We start from the raw sequence: 12637 nt of genomic DNA, 5'->3' as shown, positions 1-12637 counted from the left end.
GTTTTACAAAGCACTTTCCTTACAACAGGCTAGTGAGACAGGTAATTGTCAGCATTACTGTTCCCATTGTATACACATAAGGAAACCAAGACTGAGAAGCTGTGACTCCCTCATTGTAGCACAGTTGACTAAATATCTTCTGCAGGAACCCAGTCACAGCACTTTGTGGCTGCTTCAGAGGAGGCAATATGGAAAGTTCACTGAACAAGATTCAGTAAACATACCTCTTCTGTGTGCATACCTCACACTATCCTTGTACCTCAGACTTTTCTGGTCAGGGAAGAGGGTGTTTTAAGTAATCAGCTTCACTGGGGGCTTAGATTCTTGCTGGGGGGACCATTGTTCTTTGACCCATCAACAAACAGGGAGGAGGAAAGTAGAAGAGATAAGAATCTCAGGTAAGGAATTTATTGTGATTGGTTCTGGGAGGTGGGGAGATGTTGAGAAGCCACCCATTTCCCCTGCTTTACAGCCAAAGTCAGAAGTGGGGCCAAACATAACCACGAATCATATATTTTCATGTGCTTAGATCCCACATCCTTGCCTCCTACTTGATTCCCTCCTCCTTTTTGCCCCCTGAAGTCCCTAAATGAAACCTTGCTTACCTCTAAGGGACAGCAGGTAGATGTCTCAGAATAGTGCTTAGCCTGAAGTCAGGATGATATGAGTTCAAATCCAATCTGCAACACTAGCTGTGTGACCCTGGGCAGGTCACTTGACTACTATTTATTTTCATCTACTGGAGAAAGAAATGGCAAATCACTATCTTTGTCAAGAAAACCTTATATAAGATCACCAAGAGTTGACACAACCAAAGCAATTGAGTTAGCTCCAGAATCAGAAATCACTTCCTAAAGAAATCAAAGCTACAAATAATCATTTGAAAAGATGTTCTAAATCTCTTGATTAGAGAAATAAAAATTAAACAACTCTGAGGTACCACCTCATACCTATCAGATTGACTAATATGACAGTAAAGGAAAATGATAAATGTTGGAGAGGATGTGGCAAAATTGGGATATTAATGCATTGTTGGTGTAGTTGTGAACTGGTCCAGCCATTCTGGAGTGTAATTTAGAATTATGCCCAAAAGGCTATAAAACAATGGATTCCCTTTGATCCAGTAATACCACTACTATGTATCCCAAAGAGATTTTTAAAAGGGGGGGGGGGACCTACTTGTACAAAAATATTTTATAGTTGCTTTTTTGGTAGTGGCAAAGAATTGGAAATAGAAGGGATGTCCATCAATTGGGAAGGCTGAACTAGTGGTGGTATATGGTGGTGATGGAATACTATTGTGCTGTAAGGAATGATAGGATGATTTTAGAAAAAACTGGAAAGACCTTCATGGACTGATGAAGTGCGAAATAAGCAGAACCAGGAAAACATTGTACAGTATACAGTAACAGTAATAATTGTGGAATGATCATCAGCAATAGACTTTGCTATTATCGGCAATACAATGATCCAGTACAATTCTGAGGGATTTAGGACAAAGAATGGTATCTACCCCCAGAGAAAGAACTATTGGGGTCAGAATACAGATGAAAGCTTACAATTCCTCAATTATTTATTTGGGTTTATGTTTTAGGGTTTTGGTTTTATAAGATTACTCACAAAAATGAACAAAATGGAAAATAATTAAATAAAATCACTTCCTTAACTGCCAAGCTGAGAAGTGACAGAATTTTCATACTCATTCTCTAGACCCTAACCTAGTGAGAAACAGGAGCTAGAAGACAGTGGTTTGAGGGGGACCCCCAAGAGGCTTCCAGAGAAGCAGTTTCATTGAGATGATGTAATTGTCAGTGAATGTTACCCAGTCTCTAGCTCAGGCTGGAAGGTAAACAGGAGCTCTGGGACTAGGTAGGGGCTGTGGACTCAAGGGTTCTTTGGTCTGTTTCCTAACCTTACCCTGTCCTGTTCTTGCTTATTAACTTGACCAGCTCTGCTAACTCATACCTCCTCACCCACTTTTCTCTGCTTTCTCCCCTGAAACCAGTTGTCCTCAGAACATATCTTGGGTTCAAGATGCAGCAAGTGGTTGCATTTATGAGGGTTGTAGGGCAAGAGGAAACTCCTAAGAGGGGGAGTGATGAGGGAGGGAGAAACTGAGGAAGAGAGGAGAAATAGAAGAGGGAAATGAAGGAACTGTGAAGGGTCAAATGGAAGAGAAGGAAATGAAAGTGAGAAATTGAAGAGTGGGATGAAGACAGGAGAAGAGACAGTCCATAAGTGTGAGGAGAGAAGGGCCTGGAGGGGAGAGGGGCCAGGCGTGGCCATGAGGGGAGAAGGCACAGAGCTGCTGGTGACAGATGGATGGACACAAAGACGGGGACTGTGGGGAAGACAGATGGATGGGGGAGGGAAGAAGATGGGGTAGGGAGGGGGGGTTGGAGTCCATAATGAGATTGGAGCTGGGCTCTGAGTTGGGGGGAGGGAGGTGAATGGGGGGTTGCCTGGAGAGACAAAGGCAGCAAGGTGGTGGTGGTAGGGAGGCAGGGCCATGGGTTAGGGAGGGCTTGAGGGCTGAGCAATGAAAAGGGCTAGGATAGGGGGAGAATTCCAGGCCCGGCTGGCGGCAGAGGGAGTGACAGATTGTGTGGTTAGTGAAAGTGGAGACCCGCTGTCACCTCTCAGAGAGAGAGAGAAGGATGAAGGGAGAGAGAGAGAGAGAGAGATGGAGGAAGAGAGAGTGGGGGGGAGGGAGGGAGACAGAGAGAGAGACACACTCGGAGACAGAGACTGAGAGAAACAGAGAGAGAGGAAGAGAAGCAGGGAGACAGAAAGATGGGCCAAAACAGAGTTGAAGAGAAACAGATGGAAAGAGAGCCAAGACCTGCTGCCACATTCCAGAGACACAACTGCCCTAGACTTCTCTTGCCTTCTACCCTCAGAGCCAGGCCCCTTTGCCTCCCTCCTTTCCACTCTTGTAAATTAATAACAGTCTGGCCAGCCAGCTCCTGGGCAGGGTCAGGCAGTGTGGAATATCGAGGGTTAACTCCGTCTGCTCTTCCTGCCAGCCGCAGGCCTGGCTGGGTCCCCAGGGCTCCCCACATATGTCACACCCTCTCCTGCCAAACCCAATGCTTCCCAGCTCCTTCGGGCCACTCCTCCCCCACCCAGCCCAGAGGCCTGGGCTTCTGCTCCACCAGACCCCTCCCCACCTCTGCACCCAGTAACTTCTCTCCCTCTTTATCCCTCCTTTCAGGGTTGTGAGGTTAAAGTGAGTTAATGAGTGTAAAAGTGCAATGGAAAGGGAGAGGCCTATCCAAATGTAAGGGGAAATAATGATAATAATCTATAACTACAATATCAGTAATAATTTCTCCACCTGGATCCTGGCCCCTACTCCGACAGCACCTTCCAGCCCCTGAACAAGTACCTCTAAGATTCCTCTCACATGAGGAATGGGGGTGGAGGGTGATAGAGACTGACTGTTGACCTCAGCTTTAGCCAGATATCCCTAACCCTCCCTCCCTCTCTCACCCCTCCCCAAGCCTGCCAGATAGGGTTAGGAAGCCAGAACTGTGCCTCAGTTCCGACACCAGTGTGAGCTGGCCAGGGTGAATATGCTTCCTGCCTGGTCTCTGAGATATCAGTGGAGTTGGGGTGGGAAGGGGGAGGCGGTTAGGAGTGATGGGCATTGAATCACCCAGTGTTGGATGGGACTTCAGGGTCCTTGTCCAGAGTCAAGGAGCAGCTAGAAGGCAAAAGAGACCCCAGGTCTCACATGTATGCCCTCAGCTGCCTTCTTCTTTCAGGCCTGATAGAGGCATAATTTGATCTGCGCTCATAGAATGCTACAGCTGAAAGGAAACTCTGGAGGTCATTTAATCCAAGTTTTTTTAATTTTAGAATGAGTAAACTAAGGCCAGGAGAAGGGGCTTAGCCAAGGGTCCATCCATAAGAGAGTAAGTAATGGAGCTAGTATTTAAAATCAGGTCATCTAACTACCCAGTGCTCCTTCAACTATACCTCAGTGCTTTCATAAGATCATCAGACTTTCTTGATGGAGAAACTGAGGCCCCGAGGAGAAGTAGTATTCCCAAGGTCATGAAGAGACTAGAACCTACTAATTGGTCCTCCTGACTACAGAGCACCAGATTTGGAATCAGAGGGTCTTGGGTTTGAATTTTAATTCTTATGCTTATTACCTGTAGGATGTTGGCCAAGTCACCCGACCTTTCTGAATGAGGGCTCTCCATTTGTAAAAGGAGGAAGAAAATGGACTAACTGACCTCTAAGGTCCTTTTACAGTTATAACATTCTCTAATCCTATCAACTCTTTATATTTCTTATGGCATAAAGATCTCCCCTATGTCTGTATTTCCCTTGGTGTCTCTTTTAGTTCTTCATTTCTCCATTTCATCAATAGTCATTATAAGTGTGCTTAGATGTTTTTGTGATTGTCTCCCCAAAATGTCTCCTCTCCCCTGGAACCATATCTAGTCATAATTTTTAATCTCCCTATCTCTGTGTACCTCAGTATCTCCCCACCCCTTCTGTGCCTCACTCAGATATGTGAGCTTATACTCCCTTATACTCTGTGTCACATTTCTTGGTGTCTCCCCCATGGTTGCTGTCTCCTCACTTTCCTGTTTCTCCTAGATCTATCTCCCTATCTTTCTACTTTTCTGTGTCTCCCTTCAGGGCTCTGTCTCCCTGAGACGTTCTCTGTATGTCTCTCAAGTCTCTGTGTCTCCTTGTATCTTGGGAGCATGTTGGGGTGGGGGGAGTGCTGTTATTGCTGGGGGCTCATTAGGTGGAGATTGGTTTTTAATCAGCACCATGGCAATGATGATGCAAGAACTGAGTTGCCACCTGATCCCCTGCCCCCTCCCTCTTCTCCCCCCTCCCTGAGCCTCTTCTCCCCTCCAGCTCAGCCCATCTGCTGGGGCCTGGGCACCTGTCTGGGCCTGCCCAGGTGGGAGCTGGCACTGCCCAACTGGGGGTGGAGAGGGAGGAAGTCTGTGGAAGAAAGACCAGAGAACACCTTTAGTAAATCTCACTCATATAGTCTATCTCTACCCCCAACTTGGAGAAAATCCAAAAAGGCTGATTAGGTAGTGGGAAACCAGTCTTGGAGTTTAGTTAAGGGAAAAAGGTATGGGGGTGTGTGTGGTAGATTTTGGCCCCCTTCATCATGCCTTTCTTCTTCCCTCTCCCTTAGTAAACCAGTGGGGGAAATGGAGGCCTAGCTTTTTCAGATCCTGTCTTTGTCCCCCAACTAAACGGCATCCAATTTCCTATCTTAATACACTAGTCTTCCTAAGGACCCTTTGCTCCTAGCCTGGTCTGGGCTGCACTGCACCACATAAACCCCTGCCTGCCCCACAACCCAGCCCTGTCTCCCCAATCTCCAACAGCCTGTTGAATGTTATTATGGGATCACTGTCTAAGGACCAGCCACCATATATGCAGGTTACTTATGGTTGATTAGTGGATAAGGAGTGAGAAAAAGTAGGGAGGGTGGGTGGAGGGTCTTTTCGGTCTTCCCTCCTCCTGGTTTCCTATGAATGTTCAGGAAATGTTCGGTGAAGAAGCCATTTGAGAGCTGAGACTCTGTTCTGGTCCTGGAGTTTCCTCTCTCTTAGGCTTTGCTGCGATACCCCATGACTATCCCAGAACCACGCATGGGCTCAAGCTTCTCACTCACTTGAACATAATGAAGGATATGTATTTGCATTTATTTTGCATCTTGTTTTCACATTACTTGAATGTCCCAAAACATTAGCTGTTCCCCCCACCAGCTCTGCCCCTTTCCCCCAGGGTTGCCCCTCTCCCTCTAGCTGGAAGTCTCCCAAGAACCTATCCCTCTTCCAGAGTGTATCCCCCAACCTTTGTCCCTTCAATTGTCACTCCTCCCCCCCATGGGATAGGTAGGAATTCCCAGCTTCAATAAACTGACAAAGCTCTGGACCAGGTGAGTGGGCTTCTCCGCTCCTGCCCTCTCCTTGCAAATAAGGGATAGTGAGGCAAGGGATAGCCAGACAGAGTTGCAATATACTAGAAGCAATAATCAGACACAGAAGAGAGGGCTGATTGGCTGGTCGAGGCTTGGCAAGGGGTCAAAGCCCTGGGAAAGGGAGGTGAAGAGGAGAGTAGAGAGGCAGAACTCTTGGGTCCCCTTCCGGGTTTATTCTAGATCAAGTCCACCATGCTCAAGGCTCTCTTTCTCCAACTGTACCACTGAGGCACCTCTGCCCTTCTGTGGGAGAGAAAGTGGGAGTGATGCCCCAAGTCGGAAGAAAGCCGGTAGAAAAGGTTGCCAAGGCAATAGAATTCACGGTGGGACCCTGATTGCGTCCTGGCGCTCTAGCTCCTGGGGTATTTCGGTCCTCTCTCACCTCTGGTGTCAGAAACTGAAAGGGTTCATCTGCGATCCTGCTCCTGGCTCCCGCCCCCCCCCCCAAGCCCTCACTGACTCCCCCCCCCCCCCATCTCACCCTTTTCCTATCTCTCCATTTCTTCCTTATGAAATATGCATGGAGAACAGATGTCCCCCGCTCTCCACTCCCGCCCCACCCCCCTCAGGGCCAGCCCCCTCCTTTGGTTCCCGGGAGGTGGGGGGGCTCAGTGGACTCTCCACCAATGGCAGCCTAATCTAGCTAGTTAATATTGATAATCCGGGTCCTGGGCTAGCCAATGGAAGGCCAGGGGTGTTCTGTGCATCTCCATATATATACATAGGGCGGGCAGCCCAGGTGTGTATGTATGTGTGTGTGTATGAGTGTGTGTGTCTAGGGGTGGGTGTGTGAGCTGGAGTGTGGGTGCTAGATTGGGCTGAGCTCTCTCCTCTCTCCTTACCTTTGTCCCCCCACCCCCTCCCACTATGTATTCCACTCTTGCCTGCCTTGGTGCCCAGAGGGCACTCCCACACCATCCCCAAGCTCCCTAGGAGCTGGATGCAAACTTTACTGAGCACAGACGGATGAGCACAGATCTGCCAGAGGAGCCAGGGGCCAGGTCAGTGCTGCCCCTCAGGGGCCCCCTGCCGGGCTGACGAGCACTACCCCTTCCAGCGGGTCCCTTGTAGGTAAAGGGGGCAGCGTGTTCATGTTGGGGGTGGAGGGAATCTTACTCCCACTCTGACTCAGTTCTCTTGGTATGTCTCTGCATCTCTTCTTTAAGAAGACATAACTCTTGTTTTTTCATCTTTATGTGTTTTTTTCCTTTGCTCCGTCTTTGTCCTTGTCCCTGGGATAGCTTGGGAGTTGAGATCAGTGGAGTAAGGGGCTGTAGTTCTCCCATTCATCATTGCTCTTCCATGATGCTCAGAGCTTGGAGCTAAAAAAGCAGAAGCTGAGTTATATGAACACTTGCTTGAGAACTGCTGCTGCCAGGACAGGGCTAAGGACTGGTGCTGAAGAAGGGCTGCTGGGACAGAGCAGTAATAAGATTAGGACAAGAATGGAACACAAGGGAATGGTATTAGAGGAGAAGGAAGCATCTGGGAACAGCAGGAATTCAGATAAAGGGGGCACAGGGTAGGAGAGAGACGTGATGGAGAGGGGAAATGGGTTGGAATGGAGTAGGATGGAGAAGATAGCTGTGTTAACAGGTCAGTCCAATATCCAGAGATCAACAGCTGATTCCTTCTGCCTGGAGGCAGCACACCCACATCTCTTCATCCCTTCAGTCTGAGAGGGGGGTGTGAAGGAGTACTGACAGGATTATTTCCACTGAATCTGAGAGGGAGGAGAAAAGATGTTGGTAACCCTAGGTGCTCCTGCTCCAGCCCATCTTGGCCTCAGGGAGAGGTCACAGAGACGAAACAGGACTAGGGGATCCTCACCCATGTGAACATATTTTTAAACTCGAGTGTCAGGGATAGAAGTGGACAGTGGATGCCTGGCAAGGGGGTAGTACTGATTATGGGGGAGTCTGTATATGCATTTCCCCCTTAGCTGTGTTCCTTCTCTGGGGACTGTAAAGTGTTTTGGCTCTAGAGTTTGAATTCTCTCTTGCTCTTACCTCCCCCCTTCTCCCTGCCCCCAATCATGCTGGATTTCTTGCCTTTAGCACTTCTTCACACTTAGCACTACTCCCCAAGGATGAGTAGAAGTAATTCTGTTAGGGAGACTGGGAGAAGAGAGAAAAAGGGCTCTTTTAGCCCTTGGAGAGACTCTAACAAATGGAGTAATTTAGGGAAAGCTCAAAGTTTATCAAGCCTCTCTAGTCCCTTCTTCCCTAACCCAAGTGTGAACCTAGGGCTAAATATGGAGCTTTCTATCAGCCCCTTAGTCACTTGACCTTGGGGAGTTGCCCTCAGTGCAAGTAAATTGGAAAACAGGGAGGGGGAGTAGTATGGGAAAAGACTGGTTCTGGAGAAGGGTCTGGATGACTTTCCTAGAGAGAAGTAGGGACTTCTGGGGAAGTAGAGCTGTGCAGCAATAAGATTAGACAGGAATTGGGGTGGGTTCCAAAAGTCTGGGAGAGACTTTTGTGGGCTCTTTCCTTGTAGGGGTGCTCAGCTTTAAAAGGCCTGCAGTCTCCCAATAGTTTTAATTCATTCCACAATTTAAAAATTTTGCTCACTCACCTTTTCCCACTCTCGCTTATCATCACATCTCCAGACCAAGAAGATAAAGTATGAGGCTGGGCATCTATATCCACTGTAGCAAACTTTTTCCTTGCTGTTCTCACCTCTTCTCTGTGTTCCCTTCTCTTTACTTTGTCTCTGGAGTTGTTTTGCTGCCTTATTTTTAGACTCCTTGATGATAGATCAATTTTTTTTAAATTTCTGATTTCTTTTCCCTAGGTCTCTCTGTTGTTCACCTTCCTTTCCCCCCTCCCCCCCACTTCTCTTCCCCATCCCATTGAGGTAGCCAAGGAAGGTCAGCTGGACTGAGAGTTCAAATCCTGTCTGAGACACTTACCATCTCTATGACCCTAATAAAATTATTTAACCTCTTAGCCTCAGTTTCCTCATCTATAAAATGGGGATATTAATATTATATTATAAAATTAATTATTATAAAATTAATAATAAATATATAATATGGTTATAAAGTCCTTAGTGATATATAATCTATTACTAGTATTACCTACCTTCTAGGGTTGTTGTAGGGAATCAAAGGAGATAGTATGAAATAACATTTTGCAAACCTAAAATCACTATGTAAATATTCATTATTACTTACTTTCTGAACCCTTTCAGGACCAATCTTCTCTTATTCTACCTTTTTTTAATCTTTCCTTTTTTTCCCTTCCAGGATCTTCCCTGTTTTGGGCCATGGAATTCTGAGGGGCCTGTGCTCAACAGAGCTAGCTCCAAGGACCTAACCTTCCAGGACCCTCCTCCAGATCCACCCTCTCCAACCACCATCCAGCTGGAAAGCTCCTCTGGGGTTGGGGCACCCTGCATCATGATGCTTAATTCAGACCCTATGGAGCTGGACCTGCCTCCCACCCATTCAGAGACAGAGTCAGGTTTCAGTGACTGTGGGGGAGGTGTGGGTTCGGACAGGACAGGGCCTGGAGGTCCTGGGGGAGGCCAGGCCAGAGGTCCTGAGATGGGGGAGTCTGGTCGGAAGGACCTGCAGCATCTGAGCCGGGAGGAACGGCGGCGGAGGAGGAGGGCCACAGCCAAGTATCGCACTGCCCATGCCACTAGGGAACGGATTAGAGTGGAGGCCTTCAACCTAGCCTTTGCTGAGCTTCGCAAGCTGCTGCCCACCTTACCCCCCGACAAGAAGCTCTCCAAGATTGAAATCTTACGCCTGGCCATCTGCTATATTTCCTACCTGAACCATGTCCTGGATGTCTGAACTCTTTGGTCCCTTGTTTGGGGGAATCCTACCCTCGGGGTTCCTTCCTCTCCCAGCAGAGAATATCTTGCTGCCCAGCTCAGTCCTCTCTCTCTCTCTCTCTCTCTCTCTCTCTCTCTCTCTCTCTCTCTCTCTCTCTCTGTTATGTCTGCCCTGAACCATGTTCTGGGCTCCTGAGTCCTTGAATTGCCCCTGCCCTGTCCTACCCTCATACTCATAAATGGCCAATTGTCCAGGGAAAGTGATGACTTAGCTCAGACCAAGGGCAGAGAGGCTATTTTTAGAGGTTAACTATAGTGGCAGTTGTTTGTGTTTGTGTGTGTGTGTGTGTGTGTGTGTGTGTGTGTGTGAGAGAGAGAGAGAGAGAGAGAGAGAGAGAGAGAGACAGAGAGAGGGAGGGAGACAGACAGACAGACATCAGGGTTGAGCTGGTCAGACATGTTTTCTGGGTCAGCCCATGTGTGGCCTTTAGCATATATTTTGGGCTTTTCCAGCCTATTCTTTGTTTCTACCTAGCTTTTGGTCAAGCTGCTATAGTTCCTACCCTCATTTGGAATGTTAAAGACTTCTGATTTCAATTCTGACACTGTCTTACCTACAAAAACACACTTCACACCCACCCTCCTTTTCCAGCAATTCCTGCCAACAGATAGAGGGAATAAAATGAAGAGGAAAGTAAAGGAGGCTGGAATCAGGGTAAATGGGGCACATTCCCTGGAGATCTCCTCATATAAGAAACTGTAGTATTTTTGTTATCTAGCTGACCCTTGATGCTTATCTCTCCCTAGTTGTATACTTCATTTTTCTGGGTTACTTGGCTATTTCTACCCTGTTAGCCGTTTCCTCTCCATTTTTTTTTGTGGCCCAGGGAAAGTATTATCTGGGGCTCTCCCAAAGGTCAGAGTAATGAAGGGCCTATCCAAAGCAGATCTAATATATCCATAGGAGAACCATCAGTGTTTAGATAGCTATCTGCAAGTGTCCCATCACCCCCATGGGGTGTTTGTGTGTGCGTATGTGTGTGTGTGTGAATTTCATTCTTCTTGTTTTGTGAAGGTTCTAGGACTTCTGATGTAGCATTTTTTCCTTCTCCCATCATTCCCCACCAAAAAGAAACTGGCAAGGCCTCTAGGGCAAGGGGAGAGAGAGAGAGAGAGAGAGAGAGAGAGAGAGAGAGAGAGAGAGAGAGAGAGAGAGAGAGAGAGAGAGAGAGAGAGAGAGTATGTGTAGAGGGGCATATGGGCATATGCTGAAGGGACCAATGGCTGGTATAGGAGTGACAATGCTGCCCCCTTTCTTTCCTTCCCCTAACACTGCCTCTTCTTTCTCCCCTTGCCCAAACTTTCACTACCACAAGGATATTTATTTATTTGTTATTTATTTAATTTATTTATAAACATTGCTATTTATTGCTGTGTTGTGCACTTTGGTTTAGAGTGAGGGTCTGAAGCAGCTCTAGCTGTACAGTTCTCTCTCTCCCACCCCTTTCTCCAGCCTTGGGACTAGCTTCCTTCCTCTCTTACCACACCACCCCTCCACTATCTTCTTTGTATCATTCCCCCTCCTTTGCCCCTCTCTCCAAAAAGAACTTCACAAAATTCTCCCAGCATTCCTCCCAAGGATTTTGGACTACTATTTGCACCACTCTCTCCCAAACCCCATCCAGCATCAGCCTATGAGCTTTGATCTTCTGCTCTGAAACTCCCTTAACCCCAAACAATCCCTGTCTCATTTTCCTGTATCCTATGCGATTCCCTTAATGGCAGTTATGATTTTCACACAAAAAGGAGAATTAAAGTGACCTCTTTCCAGTTTCTATAATGTCTGTGCTTCATTCCTACCTGGGTCTGAAAAGTTAGGATATCAGTCTCTGTTCCTGGAGTAGGTGAAGGGAGTGGGTAGATTCTGTGGGGTGGGATCTCATATTATAGTGATATGAGGAAACGAGGATTAAGGGAGACTGGGAGAAATGAAGAAAGGGTAGTCAAAAGTTGGAGTAGTCCAGGAAACTTGATATATCCTGCTGCTTTAACAAAAGTTAAATCTCTTCACAAACTTCTAGACCCTAAAAAAGGCTAAGGGACTCGCTGAATAGAGTTGTTTTTTAAAACGTTTTTACTTCTGGGATTCTGTTCCCTTTTCTACACTGTAAGAGAAAAGGTCCTCTAGCTGAATATGTCTCAGTGGTTAGTCACTATTGTGAAGTTATTTCTCTGAGAATGGGTCAATAGGGTCCCCTACAGTGTTCCCAACTTGGATTAGACCCTCAGAGTCCCAGGCTCATTCTTAGATTCCTTAGGTACAAATGAAAGGATCATGGTGAAAGACTGAAGATAAGATAGGGATGGGGCTCATTGAAAAAAAATCTGAAAGATTTGGGAGGATTTCTCTAGTAGCATTCGTATTTTTCATTTCTGGGTACCACTTTTTGAGAGGGGATATGGAAGACCAGGCAATGGTTAGGAACTTGGAAACCAAATGATATGAAGAACAGTTGAAGGAACTATGAATTTTTAGTTTGGAGAAGAGAAGGCTTAGGAGCCAGGGAATCAGTCTTCAATTTTTTTTTTAAGGACTGTCATACAGTACAGAGATTACCTTTATTCTGTATTTCTCCATAGGCAGAACTAGGACCAAAAGATAGAAATTACAATAAGGCACTGACTTTGAGCAAGCCAATTCACCCTTCTGTGCCCAAGTTTCCTCATCTGTTAAATGAAGGGTTGAATTAAATGACTGATAAGTTTCCTTCTAGCTCTAAATCTTTGAGCCTATGAGTTCAACAGAAGAAATAATTTTCCAATCACCAGAATTGCCTAATAATGGAGTAGGTTGCCCTTAGGAGATAGTTAACCAACTCT

The 12637-nt window shown here is 46.8% G+C and overlaps 1 protein-coding gene across 2 annotated transcripts; it reads left to right on the top strand.

Annotated features, from left to right (window-relative positions):
* Positions 1-6478: 6478 nt before the first annotated feature.
* On the top strand, positions 6479-11597 carry NHLH1 (nescient helix-loop-helix 1). Of its 2 annotated transcripts, none has more exons than XM_007481641.3 (2): positions 6479-6972; positions 9222-11597. In XM_007481641.3, the coding sequence occupies exon 2, from the start codon at positions 9375-9377 to the stop codon at positions 9774-9776; it is 402 nt and encodes a 133-aa protein (XP_007481703.1). In that variant the 5' UTR covers positions 6479-6972; positions 9222-9374; the 3' UTR covers positions 9777-11597. The 2 variants fall into 2 exon arrangements, with proteins under 2 accessions (XP_007481703.1, XP_007481704.1); XM_007481642.3 differs by having other exon boundaries at positions 6479-7038.
* Positions 11598-12637: the final 1040 nt, after the last annotated feature.

Source organism: Monodelphis domestica, chromosome 2 (genome assembly GCF_027887165.1).
Source record: "Monodelphis domestica isolate mMonDom1 chromosome 2, mMonDom1.pri, whole genome shotgun sequence".
NCBI lineage: Eukaryota > Metazoa > Chordata > Mammalia > Didelphimorphia > Didelphidae > Monodelphis > Monodelphis domestica.
This window is presented reverse-complemented; position numbering and strand designations above follow the sequence as displayed.

Coding starts and splice junctions, on each gene's coding strand:
- NHLH1 (XM_007481641.3), top strand. CDS start 9,375: ATGATGCTTAATTCAGACCCTATGGAGCTGGACCTGCCTCCCACCCAT.